General features: G+C 36.9%; 1 protein-coding gene across 5 annotated transcripts in view; it reads left to right on the top strand.

The window, feature by feature from the left end:
• The window catches only part of SLIT2 (slit guidance ligand 2), a 388,661-nt gene that overhangs the window by 354,025 nt on the left and 15,448 nt on the right, over positions 1-19,188 (top strand). For all 5 annotated transcript variants that reach the window (XM_035293962.3, XM_078367432.1, XM_035293960.3 and 2 more), the window contains 4 exons: positions 3,234-3,327; positions 8,903-9,040; positions 9,618-9,858; positions 11,347-11,477. In XM_035293962.3, the coding sequence (XP_035149853.1) occupies positions 3,234-3,327; positions 8,903-9,040; positions 9,618-9,858; positions 11,347-11,477 (604 nt within the window). The remainder of the gene's footprint in view (positions 1-3,233; positions 3,328-8,902; positions 9,041-9,617; positions 9,859-11,346; positions 11,478-19,188) is intronic.

Below are 19,188 nucleotides of genomic sequence, written 5' to 3'. Positions count from 1 at the left end.
ATTAAAGGCTAAAATGAAATCCAAGTTGATTACAGGTCAACAAGATAGAGCTCATGCCTTAAAAAGCCTTAAAAAGCTAGATTCTTCCTTTTCATAACTATTGTTTGAGTATGTCAGCATGCCACACTCTGGGAAAAACACAAAAGCAGATGTGGCAAGGGTTCTGCCCTTAGTGATTTTACAGTCAAGGAAACGGAATCAGATAAACACAGGTAATACAAAACGCACACGTAAAAATGCAACCCTAAAACTTTACCTTACATGATTGTAATTAATATTACGTGACTGCATATTTATACAATGTCTAAAACTATCTGACATATCGTAAGCACGATCTAAATGCTCAATAAGTACATAAACAAATGTATACAACATGTATGCCATAAGATAGGCACAATCCAACACGATATAAAATTAGAGGTAGATAAGAAATAGTTGGAAAAATCTGGCATGAGTCCATGGAAAAGGGAACTGTAATGGATAAGAAAAGTGACAGCAGAAGTGTGAAAGGATGTGACTAAAGCATAAGGAGAAACCATTAGCCCAGGCGACGTGAACGTAGGGTGAAAGATTGGTCTTTGAAAGCAAGTTAGGCAGTAATGGGATGCAGAAAATGTTTTTGTAATATTTGTTAGCCTTATAATGTTTGGTGATGATAAATAAAATCAAATCCTTTTTTTTTTTTGAGACAAAGTCTCACTCTTGTCACCCTCCGCCTCCTGGGTTCAAGCAATTCTCCTGCCTCAGCCTCCCAAGTAGCTGGGATTACAGGCACCTGACACCACACCCGGCTAATTTTTGTATTTTTAGTAGGGACAGGGTTTCACCATGTTGGTCAGGCTGGTCTCGAACTCCTGACCTCAGACAATCCACCTGTCTCGGCCTCCCAAAGTGCTGAGATTACAGGTGTGAGCCACTGCACCTGGCCAAAAATCAAATCATGTATAAGTCATCAACCTATATTACTAAAGTCAGGTGTATAGCTATGCAAAGGTCGCAGAGAAGTATCATATACCATCTCAATAATGATGATTATTGCTAGTTTGCCACTTTTATAGAGATAAGGAATACTTGACATTGTTGTAGTTTTAAATGTTCAAGTTGGCTTGCTTAGTCTTAAAGCTGTTGTTTGGAGATTTAACAATGTGATTAGCTAACAGTTTCTTAGAACTTTGTCCTTGTTCACTCCTTCCTGTTATCAAGTCTATGGAAAAATTCCTTGTAGACAAGGCTCAACTCTTGGTTTTATTTTTTTAGAGATGAAATTCACTGACTCTTTTCTTTCCTAGCTCAGACTTTCTCTGCTGGTAGACTGGGAACAGATTAGGTGCAGAATCCATTACGTTCACCCTTGTTCCTCCAGCAACTATAGCACAACATCATATAGTAAATCCTCATGGACTGTGACTTAGATTGGATGAATTGGGTTGGAATGCGTCAGAGTAAATAAGGAATAAAACATTTCCCTTTATTATAATTTTAAAACAATTTCTTATTTAGGTATAAAGTGAAAAATATATAAAATGGCATTTATTATATATCTCAAATGGTCCTTCTTTACCATCGGTTTTTACACACTGTCTTGGATAAATACTACTATAAACAGCCTGTATCTCCATCAGATAGATTTGATTAGAAACTGAAAGTGATTTCATCATAGTAAGCTGATAAAATATGATGAATGCATTTCATCAAGATAGCCAACCTAGAGTAATACTAATTGAAACTGCAAGCTTTAAATAAAACCTGTTTAAAAATAGCTCATCTGCATATGTTGCTAAAAATCATTTGTATCTCAGAAAACTTGCAGAAGTTTATGAGACTTTCAGTGCAGTTAGTTCTTTTTAAGAGACAGATAAAAACTAACATCATATACCAGATTAATATAATAACTAGATGAATACATTTATTAATTTGCATCATGGAAAAAGCCCTCGAAGCCTAAATAATATGCCACACTTAGTTGTCAGGCAATGATTTCTACCCACTAGTGGTGTAATACTTTAAAGGATCATTTTGTAACAAAGGGGTGCTGTTACAAGGTGCACACTCCTGAAATTTTAACCAGTGCTGTTACAAATGATAGTTTTAGTAGTTTCCCAGAAATGAACAGCTGTCTATAAATGTGTCATTTTATTTGTCCACTTGTTGCATATAAAACATTTTGAAAGTAGAAATAAAGTAGAAAAGGTATTATGTAAGTTAATATACATTATATATATGAATACCTTTCCAGTCACCTTAACACCTTACACAACAATTGGGAAAGTCTTCTAAATGAAAATTACATTTGGTCTAATATATCTGAAATAATAACCATGTTATTTGTAACAGAAGAAATTTTCTAAAGAAATGATCAGTCACGTGATTCAACAAAGCGTACCTAGAATCTGCGTGGTTATGCCTTCAGCTCTCATTTGTTGATAGAAGTTCTATTTCATGAGCTAGCCGACTTTCCTCGAAAAAATATATGCTCTCTCTCTCTGAATTAATTCTCCTTTTACTTTTTCTTTATATCTCAGAGGATGTGGCTCTAAGGAGTATTCTGTTGAGTTGTGGAAATGATTCATAAGACAGTAACAAAGTGTTTTTCTTTTAGACTTTTAAGACTAGAGACTAGGAGGAGTTGAGAATTTTTTTTCAAACATGAAACTATAGAATAAGCCAGGCAGAAAAGGGCACATATGGAATAATTTCTTTTATGTCAAGCTCGAAAGCAGTCACAACTAGCCTATTGATGTCTTGTCATGATAGTGGTCTTCTTCGCGGGGACGACGGGGAAGGCGTCTGGGATGCTGGTACCTGGTGTGTTTCTGGATATGGGTGCTGGTGACCTGAGTGCGTTCAGTTTGTGAAAAATCGTTAGCTATTCATTTATCCCTTGGGTCTATACTATATATCAAGAAAAAAAAAAACAAAATAAACAGCAGGAATGAAAAGCATTCCGATTTCCTTTTCCCAATTCCTGTAATCTATTTGGAAGGGGCCCATATTAGTCACAGATCACAATAGTCCTGTTGTTCAAAATCACAACGCCATTTAGCAGCAGAACCAGAACTGGATAAGGGAACATCTGGTCTTATTCCTTGTGGCTTTGGTTTGGGCTCTGCTGCTTTCTTTTGTTTTCAATAAAAAGCTGCCCTAACCTCTAAGACCCATGACAATGACACAGTGTGCTGGCAGGAAGCCTGTTGACCGTTTTTTATGAGTGAAAGCTGTTTGCCATGTTGCAGGTGAGCTGTGTGAGGAGAAGCTGGACTTCTGTGCCCAGGACCTGAACCCTTGCCAGCATGACTCCAAATGCATCCTAACTCCAAAGGGATTCAAGTAAGTCAAAAGCTGCCTTTTGGGCTCATGGTCAGGGTAGGGAATGTGTTATTTGAGGAGCGCTTCTTCTCCTTCATCCTTAGCTTCACACCTCTGCTCAGGATTAAAGGAACCTATTCACTAGTAACAATGAAATTTTTTAATTGTCCATATACAGTATGGACTTTTTGTTTAGTACACTAAAGAAAAATGAAGGCCAGGCATGATGGCTCATGCCTGTAATCCCATGACTTTGGGAGACCAAGGCAGGAGGATCACATGGTCAAGAGGTCAAGACCATCCTGGCCAACATAGTGAAACCCCATCTCTACTAAAAATACAAAAATTAGCTGGGTATGGTGGCACACGCCTGTAGTCCCAGCTACTCAGGAGGCTGAGGTGGGAGAATCACTTAAACCCAGGAGGCAGAGGTTGCAGTGAGCTTAGACCTCACCATTACATTCCAGCCTGGGTGACAGAGTGAGACTCCATCTCAAAAAAAAAAATAAACAAACAGATTTAAAAAATAAATAAATAAAAGAAGAAATATTTTCTTTCATCCATGATTTTTTGTGTGTGTGAAGTCACTTATGACACTGAGCAGCCTTTGAAAATACTTACCTCTAAATTTATTTGAAGGCCCATACAGTGACATTTGTAATATATTCCAGATGCTTCATTATCTGAAGGTCAGTCTTTGGTAAAATAGAATTTGATTTTAATGGAACTGAAGATGTTATAGTCTGAAACAATAATTTTACTCTCCAAGGTGAGAAGGATAGAGTGACCATATGTCTCAGGCTGACCCAGAGAGGCCCAGGTATACCTGTGAGGGTCACTGTAATTATTGGTAGTTTCTTTTCCATCTTAAATTTTTTTTGCACGAGGTGTTAAAGCATTATAACCACGCTAAGTGTACAACCTCAAGTGAACACAGAGCTTCAAAAATCACTTATTTTTTCCTTCCCAGAAAGATTCCTGAAATATGTTTGCTATCAAATTGTGTGATTCCTTTGCCACCATCCTGAAATATTTTAAGGGTCTTTCAACAGCAACTTCTCTTTTTAGAGCTGGCAGTAGTTACGAGATCATTTAGTCCAAATTCTTCATGTTAAACATGAGGAAACCATGGCTCACAGAGGTTAGTTGACTGTCCAGCGATCTTAAGATTATTTATTGGCAGAGCTAGAGCTAGGATTTATACTTTCCAGTTGGGTGATTTTTTTTTTTTTACTATGTGTTACCTATAAGAAGTTTTATAGTTTATTAACATTACAGTTGATTTTGTATAGCAAATAAACTGGATTCTTAGGAATTACACAGTTGGGTACAGGAGTTGAGCTGTGCTTACTTCGGACAACTAGCAAACCGCATTGTTGTTACTTTGAGCAATATTTACTGAGTGCCTGCCATGGCCGGAGCACATGGTAATAATACCATCTTATGATTTTATAGTCCTTTATAGCTATTCACCTTCACTTACTTCATCTTCTTAGTGAAATGACCCAAGCTTAATTGCTATAGGATTCAGAGAATTAACAATCACTCAGGTCAGGATGAATTTTATAAGAGAAGCTGGGATTTGAACTGGATTGCTAAAATATTTATACTTACTGAACAGATTATCAGATATTTTAAGTTGGGTGGGAGAGTGGGGTTAGAATCGCCAGATCCTCACTGCTTTTCAAATATCAATCTAAATGAAATATTTATTCCCAAGCTCTCTTTTGACAATGTTCTTTTACTTTAATTTGGTTTAAAATTCAAAACAGTAGAACACATAGATACAGTTGTAGCACCTCCAGATTTCCTACAATGTCTTTTAGAAAAAGGAAATAATAAATTTGATTCTATTTTGCATTATATTTTAGTTTACAACCCTATGCAAAAAAACCAATGTTATTTCATTTTCACTTTATACAAAACTCTACATTATATTTTATTCAACCAAACACGGTAGGTAAGTTGTTTTTAGTCCTCATGTCAATGGTACACTCAAAATTTAATTTGGCAAATTGAAAACACATTTCTTACATAATAAACATCATTTCTTAAAGAAATTAGCCAGTAAGGCAAGTTTTCCAGAACTGCTCATCTGCTGAACAGATTTCACAAGACTTTGTGCATTGTAAGTATGAGATAAAGTATTAGTAAGACTTAACTGAAACCATTAAAAAATAAGTGAGTTTGTCTGCAAAAAGACTAATTCTTAATTAAATATCTCCTCTCACTACCAGATAGATTGGACATTCTTAAAAGTGCATTTTGCTGCATTATGGACTAAATGATTGGAAACCCACTGTTTTCAGTCATGATTCATGAGCTTGTTTCATAGCTGTATGTATGTTTAGCAGAAAACAGGTTAAATCAGTGTGTGTGCTATTACTCCTGACTTGTAAATTATTGCACATTGTGGGAAAGGTAGCTGCAGGAACAAAATAGACTTAAAAACCAAATGATGTGAAACTGCTAAGGAAAATCTCTACTGACAAATGTTGTTTAGACAAGTTATACTATGTTACTTCGACTTCATTTTCTTATTACTAAGCTAACAGAACTGGTTTTACTTTTATTGCTTTGTTATATGCCTCATAAATCTCCCAAATTGCTTTGAGATATTTTTAGACTGTGATACACCATAAGCAGTATTTTCAAACATGCATCTTATGTAGCCAGCTTTTGGGCTTCTAAACAGTGTGTTTTATATTCTTTGCTTCTTCCTCCCTCCTTCTCAGATAATAGAGTTGAAGGAATGTGATAGGTTTTATTGATAATACAAACCAAGGAATTCTTATTTAAATTTTTTCTTTCTGTTTTGAAACTCAGTCTGAGGAGCAAAAGAAAGACAAAAATGTTGGACATAATGTAGCTCCAAGCTCTCATGGTCTTGAAAACTAGTATTTGGAGAGAAGAGAATATAAAATAGCTCTTAGACAGCCACTATGGTGGATGTGTGGTTCTCTTATCTTTCACTTTGATTTCTTTTTTCAGATAAATAATTCAGAGTGTTTCAAAGCATTTCTTCTTTCTTTTAATGCTTGGCACTTCAACGGCTCTGCTCACATTAACATTGATGGAAGGTCTCTTCTCGGGCCTTGTCCATCTATTTGAGAATGTATATGGCCACTTAGGGTCTATTTAACTTCAGACTTGTTGTTTACTTTGCTTTGTTATGATTTAGCATTAAAACCAACTGGCTGAAAAGCAAGCATGCTTATGCAGTGAGCTCATTTTATTTCTTAATTCATACATTCAGAGCTGAAAGTCTGTTTGCTACTCTTAGAGGCTATATACTCCCATTTGTTTTAATTCATCCACTCTCCAGTAACTCTCAAATCCTGATTTTGCATTTTCAGACAAAACCTCTAGCATTCAGTAATGCCACGTTCACTTGGGTGTTTTTAATTATCCTTACTTCAGATACTAATAGCTTTGAAATACAAAAGTGGATAATTAGTACAGACCAAACCCTAAAAACTTTCATAGAATTATAAAGATGTATATAGAGAATTATTCTAAAAAACAGCCATTCATAGATCATGCATCATATATAAAAAGTATACTAATTACTTTACACATAGTTGCGTTTAATCTTTAAATGGGTGAGGTGGAATTATATACATGTTGAAAATGAGGAAAAGAACACTTACAAAGATTAAGTAATTTAATCAAGATTATGTACACCTTATGCTAAGTGAAATAAGCCAGACATAGTAAGACAAATACTGGATGATCTCATTTATATGTGGAATTTTAAAATGTCAAACTTATAGAAAAACAAATTAGAAGGGTGGTTACCAGGAACTGGGGTGAAGATGAGAGGATGTTGGTCAGTGGCACACATTTTCAGTTCGAAGGTGAAAAATAAGTTCTAGACACCTAATATCACAGCATAGTGACTATAGTTAATAATACTGTATTATATACTTGAAATTTGCTAAGAGAGCAGATCTGAAATATTTTCACCACGAAAGAAAAAAGGTAACTATGTGAGGTGATGGATATGTTAATTAGCTAGACTGTGGTAATTATTTCACAATGCATGTATGTATAAAATATCATCATGTACATCTTTAGAATATAATGATTTTCATTTTCAATTATACCTCAACAAATCTGGAATAAAGTTGATAACATACACTTAAGAACGAAGCCAGGATATAATTGTGCCACTGCACTCCAGCCTGGGAGACACAGTCATACTCCATCTCAAAAAAACAAAAAAGAATAAAATCAGGGTACAAACACAGTTCTGTATACCTGCAAAGCCTGAATTCTGCAGAGCTAAGTTATGGTTTTCTGATATATACATATATATACACACATATATATATACATATTTATGTGTGTGTGTGTACATATATATATATTTATACTCAGTGAACTCGCTCTTAAACTCAAAACACAAACACTCTTGGAAGCCAATGTATAAACCTAATAAATTGCAACAGTAGAGTGTTGAGGAAATGGTGGGAGGGTAGAGGGAGGCTTCCAGAAGCCCATCCGCATTTATGGCCATACCTGTAGGGGTTCCATGGACCCCTGTAGGTCTACAATGAAGTTTGAAAACTGCTGCATGTGCCACACTGCCTTTCTTCATGCAGTTATAAAATCCTGTATCCTTGGTATCATAACTAGAGATCCCGGTGGTCAGCACTAGAGAAGCACAGATTGAAAGGGAGCCTGCGGAATTAATTAGCCAACAGCATAGTGCAGGGGTTAGAAATACAAGCTTTCTTGTCAGATTGCTTGAGTTTGATTCCTGGCTCTGTCACCTAGAAGTTGAGCGTTCTGGGGCAAAGTACTTTACCTTTTTGTTCCTTAGTTTCCTCACCTGTAGATTGGATGAAATAAAACCACTAATGTCACAGGACCATGGAGAGGATTCAGTGAATCCATTGATGCCAGGTGGTTAGAGCAGGGCCAGAGAAAGTGGGCAGTGGGTGTCAGCTGTACTATTACTCCTGGTTCTTCACCATCAGTGCAGCCAAGACCCTTTACCACCATGGTGAACAGACTGAAAACTGTCCATGGGATTGGCCCCGTGAATTTGCTATCAGTTCCTCTATCACAACCCATTTTGTCATTACCGTTCTTCTTAAAATAATACTTTGTTCTGATGTATTTAGTTTCTGTTGTAAAGTTAAAAATGTTAAACAGTTTTTAAAAATACATTTAATATTCCCAGAAAATTTTACAACATAGCTCTTTTATAATCTCGATGATCAAATGAATTAGGCCAAACTGAAAATATAGGGCACTGTTAAGCAAACAAAATGGAGAGAAAGAAAGGAAGGAAGAGGAAGGAGAGAGAGGGAGGGAGTTACTCTGCTGCAATTATCCTATTCTTATTTGGACTGTGGTCGCTCACTATCATCAAGGAGATAAAATCACTATTTATCTGGTAGCTCACAGTGATAGAACATGGAATACACTGCAGAACCGTTCTAATTTCCAGGTTTCCTTTAATGTGGGGCTCTATGAGCCTATTGTAAGTAAGCGTTTTATAGATGATGTCATTCTGTCTAGATAAAATGCCTGGTTTACTTATTTTGGCTCAGTTGGGTTTGAAACCATTACCTACTTGTTCAAACAGATGTGACTGCACACCAGGGTACATAGGTGAACACTGCGACATTGATTTTGACGACTGCCAAGACAACAAGTGTAAAAATGGAGCCCACTGCACGGATGCAGTGAATGGCTATACGTGCATATGCCCCGAAGGTTACAGGTAAAAGCAGAAATGAATAAGACCTCGTATTAAATAAGACCTAGCATGACAGGGTGACTGTAGTCAGTAATAGTGTAATGGCATGCTTTAAAATAACTAAAAGAGTATAACTGGATTGTATGTAACACAAAGGATAAATACTTGAAGGGATGGATACCCCATTTTACATGATGTGATTATTATGCATTGCACGCCTGTAACAAAATACCTCTTGTCCCCCATCATTGTATACACTTACTAGGTACCCAGCAAAATTAAAATAAAAAAACGAATAAGACAAAAAGTAGAACTTATAGAAGCAAAGGGTAGAATGAAGGTTGCCAGGGACGTGGGGAGAGGGATGGCATTTGGGGAGATGTTGGTCAAAAGGTACAAAGTGTCATTTAGACAGGATGAGTAAGTTTGGAATACCTGTTGTACAGCACAGTGATGATTTTGATTAATAGTTAAGAATATTTGAAAACTGGAAAACAAAGAACTGCACATTTATAATATAGAGTTAGGTCATACAGGTCTCAATTCAGATTGGCAATTAGGTAAAATCGTATTAACATATTTTTTTCTCCTTATTCTTTAGTGGCTTGTTCTGTGAGTTTTCTCCCCCCATGGTCCTCCCTCGTACCAGCCCCTGTGATAATTTTGATTGTCAGAATGGAGCTCAGTGCATCATCAGAATAAATGAGCCAATATGTCAGTGTTTGCCTGGCTATCAGGGAGAAAAGTGTGAAAAATTGGTCAGTGTGAATTTTATCAACAAAGAGTCTTACCTTCAGATTCCTTCGGCCAAGGTTCGGCCTCAGACAAACATCACACTTCAGGTAAGAGAGCTCTGTCTATAGAGAGATGATATCTTAAAATTCAGCTTCAAAGAATAAACATTTGTGGTAGTTTGTGAATGATTGATAGTATGTCTTAAATAGACAGTTAAAAACAGAAAATGCTCCTTGTGTGGACAGCGTTAGTAATTATTCTCTTCAACATTTTTGTTTTCAAGACGAAATGAAAACCAAATACTTTTATCTATTACTTGATAAGCAGACAGTAAAAACTAATATGTCTTTTTGTATTGTGCTCAGGGAAAGACATTTTATTCATTTACTTTTATAACTCTGCAGTTCAGCCTCTGCACAGGGGGATGCTTTTCTTAGGAAATCTGCAGCTAGGAAGAGTGCAGCTGATAAAGAACACCTGAATTCAACCAAGACCTCTTTTTTGTTGTTGTTGAGATAGAGTCTTGCTTTGTTGCCAGGCTGGAGTGTAGTGGCATGATCTTGGGCTCACTGCAACCAACATCTCCCAGGTTGGAGCAATTCTCCTGCTTTAATAGAGACAGGAGTTCACCATGTTGGCCACAATGGCCTCAAACTCCTGACCTCATGTGATCTACACGCCTCGGCCTCCCAGAGTGCTGGGATTACAGGCGTGAGCCACCGCGCCTTGCCAACCAGCACCTTTTAACTCTTCACCCAGAACTTTGAAGAATTGACATGAAATTAACAAACTCAAATTTTAACTCTTTCCACCAACTCACTGTGTACCTTTGATCAAGTCGTTCAGATCCCTATGGAAGAAGCTTCAGTAGATTAGGGATAAATAAATATAGTGTACATGGGGCGAATTAGGTCTATATATTTGTTTTATCTGGTAAATGACTTAGACAATTTCTTGTAGTTGCCACCCCCACCTTTTTTTCTGTTTTACCCTGATATTCTAGTGAGGGACAGGGGGTCCTTTTGAGATCAGGAAGAAGAGAATCCTAGAAGGCATGAGTCTCTACCTTCCAGTGTTTACCCCGCCAAATTGTTACGAGAACTGCACAGTGAGGTTGGGGCTTAAGTCTTAACTTACCTAATTAATTCCTTAAAAGCCAAACAGGGCTGAAGAGCAGGATAAAAAAAAAGATTCCCCCCTGCACATGGCATAACTGTGAAGAATCTTTTTTTAATGTGAGAATGTAAAAATCCATCCTTGACAATGTAGTCATTTTCACAGGTACTATAAATAAAAACAGGAGCAAAAGGAGTAAGTTAGTGAAAATCTCCAGCACAGAAAGTTCTAAACATATCCAACATGCTTACTTGAGGATTCCTTATTGTTCTTTTTAAGTTTCTTTATGGATTTATTTGCAACAAAGCAATTTAAGAACAAGTCACCTTCCAAGTAATAATTTCAGCACTATTTTCTCATAGCCATCAAGAAAACATAAACCATAGTAAAACCTCTTCACCTCACTTAGCAGTCTCTTTCTGATAAAATATGTTTGGCTGTCTACACATCTTAGTAATGCCAAGGTTACTTTCTACTAGATTGCCACCGATGAAGACAGCGGAATCCTCCTGTATAAGGGTGACAAAGACCATATCGCAGTAGAACTCTATCGGGGGCGTGTTCGTGCCAGCTATGACACCGGCTCTCACCCGGCTTCTGCCATTTACAGGTGAAGATCTCTCAGTTACGGGTAAAGGTGAAAAAAACTGCTTAATGAAGAACTGCTTCTCCTTTATTATTTTGTTAATAAGGAGGAGAGGGACTAAGTTGGCTCCAGCAGGACTTAGGATGAGGATATTAGTGAGAGACCTGGTGGGAACAGAGGGTATGCTCAAATGGGATAGTTTGAGGAGGGATTTGTAAGGGACTGCTATGTACAAAGAGGTGACTGGTATAGTACAGTAACCTGGAGCTGGAAACAGGGATGCAGGGAGGTGCTGCTACCCATATGCCTGAAGGATCAAGGGTAGAGAGCAACTCATGCTTTGTAAAGGCTTTGTAGAGAGGCTTGCCCGCCAGGAGCTGGGACCTTTAATAGAGGTTTGCAGTAAGCTCACAAGGAAACAACCAGCTTTTGAAATACACAACTTCACTCTCTTTCTTCCCAAAGATGTCCTGTCTGTGTTCCCAACGGCCACACTGCATGGTAGGAAAGAAGGAATCTACAGACTCTAGTAATATAGCTTGCACATGAGCTTCACAGGGCTCAGAGTTGGGTAAAGAAAGTTGGAAGGGAGCTCCAGATAATCAAATGAAGATACCCAGCACTGTAACTTCAGGTTGCCAGTCATACCTCACACATTTATTGAGCACCCACTGTGTGCCAAACACTGCCCTGAGCTTTAAGGAACACAGACCCTGCTCATTTTTAACTTACACAGAATAAGCAAATGGATTCATACAATCTTGTCATAGGGCATCTTGACTGTTCGTTTTGGAAATTTTCTAATGATGTAATGATATTAATGATATTCTGGAGACATGGTGTTCGTGGGGTATAAATTTTAGAGCTTCTTGCATAAGACTAACTGCCAGAGCCCCTCTGTTGGAACCTAACACCAATTCCCTAACGTCCAGCAGACCATTTAGCTAGTTAATTTTTTTACACATGGAAATTCACCCTTTAGAGAAGGGGTCACAAACTCCTAAATACTCAGTTTTTCCAGATAAGCAACATAAATGATTAAACAGGTTAAATGCAAGAAAATAATATGCTCTCACCCTTTCATTCTGTGAAAGATCTAAATTTTTAGATAGGTATTGTTTGATCACAAATAGCCTTGATGTTACCATATAAAAGAAGTGGTTGTGACTGGAATGAACCAAAAGTAAATATTTGTCAAAACAGGATTGCATCTACTCAGCTCCCCATGGAGAAAATATGGACTTAGCTTTTGTCAGACACCGGATTTTTAGGAAAAAGAGAGAAACCTGGGCTTTTTTAAATATACAGTTTCCTCTCCTTTAGATATTAGTCTGCATTTTAAATGCCATATACGATGAACAAAACGTATCTGTAGATCAAACACACTTGGCAACAAGTGAGTAGACATTGATTATGACATAAAGTGGAGACACTGGCCTGCATGTTATTGATACTCTGATGTGTATCAAGGTGCTTCAAAAGAATTCCCATCTTATTTGATGCTTCATAATAATTCTGGGAAAGTATATACCACTTGTAGCCATGAATGGAATTTGATAAGTCCTTTTTGGTGGACCTGTCCACCAAGTATCTTCACCCCTTGGAAATATTTGGAGCATGGAAACAAACACATAATTGTTGGTTTCCAAGTTGAATACAATACTTATTTTATCTCCAAAAGGTGAGGAATTAGTGACAAGATTTTAGACATTACTAGGCCTTCAATTATTTTGCCTCAGTGTGTTTCAGCCCATAAAATGATTTCAGAAATTTGTGGTTCATTGTATATATATTTTAGTTTAATTTTATGTAATGATGTGGCATAGAATTCTCAAACCATAGTGAAGGTTTTGGTTTGGCTTATTAAAGTTAGTATTCACATCACCTAGCCCAAAAATATTTCTATATACTTTGTAGAAACCCAAGGGATTATATCCTAATGAGGACCTACCATAAAGAGGTTTTTTCATTTTATCATTTTATATTCATTGCCATTTCACCTAACAAAGAATGGAGTGTATCTTGTGACATTTATAAAAGGACTGTCATGTTGCATATTCCTTATTAGGAGCTGCAAGCCCATGTTTCTGCTGGTGGATCACCTAATAGAGATACAAAATATGAGGCCTAGAGCAAATGTAGCTTTAATTTAATTTTTGCCTTTTGGTTTGTGACACACCAATCAAGAAAAGCTATGACCTTATTTTTTAATAAAAGAGGCAATAATTACCAAGAATTCAGATGTATAGGTATGTATAATACATTTTATTAATACATATTAATTATATATTATTTTTATATTAAGAAAATTAATAATAGAAAAAATGAAGAAAGGAAGGAAGCGATGAAGAAAAGAGGAAGACAGGAAGGAAATGTGAGAAAGAACAAGTATCACGAATTTGCTCAAAGAAAAACTAGACATAGAAAAGAAGAAATAGAAACAAGCCTTCTTCATGAATACCATTTTATATCACTTTGAATTTTGGGCCATTTCAATGTCACTACCACTCAAAAATCAAATTGAAATAATAGAAAAAAGCAAGTGCCCTAGAGATAGTCTGCCTTGATTCAAGTCCCTGCTCAGTCATCAATTAACCATGTTTCTGGGGCAGATTGCTTCAGCTCTCTGGGCCTCATCTGACAAATGGGACAATAAATAATAGTGTCCTTTCTGTGGGATTACGGTAAGAATTGTATGACATGATACAAATAAAATATTTGCAACAATGCTTGGAAACGATAAACAATGATGGCTATTGGTATCACAAATTCAGAATGTCCAAAACTGAATTCATTTCATTTGCTTCATCCAAACCTATGTTCCCATCGAATTCCTTCTTTCATTGAAAGGCATCACAGGTGCAGTGGATCTACTCTTAATCCTCTCCTTTCCTTCCTTCAATTTGCAATTTTTCTCAACACTTAACTCTGCTATGGCTAATTTGTTGGCCTTTTTCTTAAATGTCAGAAAATGCCAAGCAAGGCAACCTCTGTCCTGGGCCAGGAATTTATTACAATGTAAAATCTTTGATAAAAGATAGTACTTCTCCATCCCCATAGTAAAATCTATCAATAACATTGTTGCAATCAGCTGTCCCATAAGTTGCTAATAAATATTTTGTCTGGGTGAAGTAAATTTTCAAATTTTGATTTGTTTCCACTTCAGTTTGTTTTTATTGCCATTTTTTGTGATATAAAATTTACTTTGGTAAAACATGATTTTCTAAATTTTGCATTCTTTACCATGTTATTGGGCCTTGCACATGGAAATAATTTCATATCCCAGGTGCATCATTTCAATTGCCTGATTAATTCTCCACATTGAAGAAAATTGATTTTATTTTAGCAAAATGAAATCTGATAAAATGAGGGGGAAAGTAATACATTGTAATTATTCCTATAGGATATTTTTGGTTAAAATTTTTATTTTAGATGTCAACTATTGTTTCACAGAAATCAGTATGAAGACAATTATTTTATGAAATTAAGTCTATACTAGTAATTTGCTGCCCTTCAACAAGATTTTCTTTAAATCTAGATAAGGAGAAACATTTTTTACAAAAGTTATTAATGAAAAATATATATTTCTTTCTTTAAATTCACATTAATGTCATTTTCCAAACCAGACAGCCTCTTTGAAAACACAGTCAAATATTTTAAAAGTTAAGATATTAGTTAACATGTTTTAAGTGCATTTAAGAAAACTCAAGATGTAGTCATTATTCTTTTAGCAGTAAAAATAAAGTGGTATGCACATATTCTCATCTTATCTCTTACATCCTGAGAGAAGACATGCCTGCTGTTAACAGCACCAAGCATACAAGCAGCTGTGTAGAAAGGTTGTTTTCAAAAGCCTACATTGGAATCACCTGAAAGAAATGTTAAACTACAGGTTTAAGGGCACCACCCCTAGTTTCTGATTCAGTAGGTCTCAGGAAGGCCTGAGAATTTGCATTTTTAACAAGTTTCGAGGAGATCTTGTATGCCAGGGACTGCACTTTGAGAATCCCTTGTCTGAAAGGAATACATACTTTGAGAGCCAATTGTCTGCGTCTCTTCCCATATCCAAGTTCTACAACATCATGCTTGATGCTCACATTAAAATCAGCCATGTTGCGGGTATTCCCACCATAAAAATTCAGCAAAGCCTACAAATCCAGATTTTTGCTTTTTTGACAATACCAGTTGTTAAACGTTTGCCAACAACCTACTGCCTAATTTAGGGCTCTAACCAGTGTTGGAAATAGATGCTTGATGCCACAAAGAAAAATTAGCACTGGGACAAAGGATTTTTCAGCAAAACAATTTTTACTTCCTGGACTGCAGTAAGGGTACCCTCCCTAGCTATTGTGCCACAAGAGCACAATGAACAAAGGAAAACACACGAATGTATCCATTATGCATTTGGGGTCATCCTTACTGCTGTGTCTGATCTCCGTTGGCTTGAGCCGGACCTTACAATCTAAACTAAAATTTGATTGGCTAACAACTTAAAACTTTTCTAAACAGGTAAAGCAATGGGGAGTTGGGACATGCCTGTGAGCACATCCAGCACAGATATCTTGGTTAAAGTACAAGGACATAGAATGTACCAGGTGCCTGCAGGCAGCGTGTTTAACAGCTATATAGGATAGGGCTTAACAAGAGCGACTAGTATACTTATTCTTTAACAAGAAAGGAAACCGTAAAAAGGAACTTTTCTACTTCCCACAACCAGCAACATAGATGAAATGAGCTGCCTAACAAGGGAATGGATTTGGAATATGGCACACAGGCGTAATTTTTACAGCACTTAGGGAATAGCATTGAGGGACTCAGTAATTGTATTAGTCCACCTTACACTGCTAATAAAGACATACCAGAGACTGGATAATTTATAAAGAAAAAGAAGTTTAATGGACTCACAGTTCCACGTGGCTAGGGAGGTCTCACAATCATAGCAGAAGGTGAAAGGAATGTCTTACACGGTGGCAGGCAAGAGAGAACTGAGAACCAAGCGAAAGGGGAAAACTCCAATAAAACCATCACATCTCCTGAGACTTATTCACTACTATGATAACAGTATTGGGGAAACCGCCCCCATAATTCAGTTTTCTCCCACTGGGTCCCTCCCACAACACATGGGAATTATGGGAACTACAATTCAAGATGAGATTTGGGTGGGGATACAGCCAAACCCTATCAGTAATAGTACCATGAATGAATGGAAAAATGAATAGCAGCCTAAATTTAAGCAAGAGGTCCTCAGACAGGGCAGGAGTATTAGATTTTTATTCTTAAGTTAGCTAATACTATGCTGTCCTTCAAAGTGACTTTCTTTTCATGTAGGAAAAGTTAAACTTTTTAAAACAGAAGTTATTAATTAAAAATATATGCTTTTTTTTTAAGATTCATATTAATGTCATTTTCCAAACCAGACAGCTTCTTTGGAAACACAGCTAACTACCGTTTAAAAATGAGTTAGTGAAGCTGGGCATGATGGCTAATGCCTGTAATCCCAGCCCTTTGCGAGGCTGAGGCAGGCAGATCACGAGGTCAGAAGTTCAAGACCAGTCTGGCCAACATGGTGAAATCCCATCTCTACTAAAAATACAAAAATTAGCTGGGCGTGGTGGCACGTGTCTGTAATCCCAGATACTCAGAAGGCTGTGGCAGAGGAATTGCTTGAACAGGGACCAGGAGGTAGAGGTAGCAGTAAGCCAAGATCATGCCATTGCACTCCAACCTGTGCTACAGAATGAGACTCCATCTCAAAAACAAAACAAAAAAAAAAAAGAGGAAATCAGATGAACTACCTTACTAGTGGTTCATACATCGATCAGTTTTCATATTTAGTCAACCTGTTCAAATTCAGGGGACTTTCTGTCACCTATTGTTATGTTCGATTAGCTCCATAGGGTTGTGCAACTTACAGGCTTACATTTTAGCAAAAATACAAAAGAAACTCAATGAAGAGTATCTCTGTATCTGAGAGGCTCAGTCTCATTGGGGAGACAGACAGTAGACAGAACCTATATGATCTTCTTGTTTTTAAGATGTTTATTCAGCCATTCTTGATATGCCATATGGAAAGATCCCCCCCACCCATTTACTAGCTTATAACATTGGTCAAGTTGCTTCATTTCTTTGTGCTTCATTTTCCTCATCTCAATAAATGCCATTAGATCTGCTTTTCATGTTTGGTTATGAGAACTGAATGAATGTAAAGTACCTAGCATAGTGCTTGGCACAGAGCCGGCTCACGATAATGAGTAATGCTGATTATTCACAGATTCTCTTCCTGCTCAGATATCCAAATACTGAAAAATAGATATCCAAATGGGAGTTTTATAGCCTGACATCTCACTCTACAGTATGTTCAAGTTTAGAGGAGCCCTTCTAGTTTAGTGAATTTTATTCAAAGTAATCTGTTTTAAAAGTACTGGTTAAAATATTACTTGAAAAACTATTTCATAAAACTTTCTTCTGAAAAATTCTTATGAGTATACATAGATATCTTTAATCTCATTGGGCTTACTATTCCTTTTGACTTAAAGAGATATACAAGAATTTTTTTTTTTTTTTTTTTTTTTTTTTTGAGATGGAGTCACACTCTGTCATCCAGGCTGGAGTGAGTGGCGCAATCTCGGCTCACTGCAACTTCTGCCTCCTGGGTTCAAGCAATTCTCTTGCCTTAGCTTCCTGAGTAGCTGGGAGTACAGGCACATTCCACTATGCCTGGCTAAATTTTTTTATACTTTTAGTAGAGATGGGGTTTCACCATGTTAGCCAGGATGGTCTCAATCTCCTGACCTCGTGATCCGCCCGCCTCAGGCTCCCAAAGTGCTGGAATACAGGTGTGAGCCACCGGACCTGACCGAGAATATTTTTTAGTATCACTCCCACTTCAAAGGTGAAGTATCATCAGCGCAGAGAAACCAAAATGCAATGACCAGTACGGTTTGTCTCGTTTCCATTTTCTATTCCAATGCATGGAGTATGCCACCAGATACTTTAAAATTTTAAGGCAAAAAGTTGGAGCACACATAAGGAAAAACAAACTGTTTGTTAAACTATAAATACCTTAATGTTGATGGCTGTGGTAGGAATATTCAAATATCAGTGTTAATCTGTTGCGTGTAAACAAAGCGGAGAAAGAAAATCAGAGACATTCTAAAGCCCCTCTTTTAAGCCCCAAGTCTCTAACTATTGTTCTGGAGCAGTCCACCAATGGTTGGGTGTCTGCTTTGTTTTCATGAATCCATTTACAGTGTATAAATTCAAGAAAACAAATCTGAATAAATAGGTGAGTGTAGTAAAACTAAACCACATGGTAAGAATAATAAATGCACTTCAAATTCCCAGTGGAAAGGCTCAAAGTTAAGTGGTTCACTTGTGGGTTTCGTGAGTCATAAAATATATTGTTTTCTAGTGGATGGTGAAAGAGAGTTTATGGATACTTATCAGAACCCAAAGGATGCCATGCATTGCATGTGGGTACATAGGAGACAGCAGTGATAGACTGATAAGTGGATTATGGCTCAGGCAGTCTTACTGTGTAGCAACTGCCATGTCAATCACTGCTTTAATTTTAAGCAAATGTGTAGACAAAGGATTCCTGGACATCCCTCAGATTACCTCATGCTATGAAAGAAGCATGAAACACCAAGTTAGAATGTTATTAACTGAAAAAATCTCTTTAGGTCCCATGTGTAAAATACCATCTTGAAAAACAACTTGGCCAGTCACAGTTTAC

Source organism: Callithrix jacchus, chromosome 3, assembly GCF_049354715.1.
Source record: "Callithrix jacchus isolate 240 chromosome 3, calJac240_pri, whole genome shotgun sequence".
In the NCBI taxonomy this organism is placed as follows: Eukaryota; Metazoa; Chordata; class Mammalia; order Primates; family Cebidae; genus Callithrix; species Callithrix jacchus.
The sequence above is the reverse complement of the archived record's forward strand: the minus strand, read 5'-3'. Positions and strand labels throughout refer to the sequence as shown.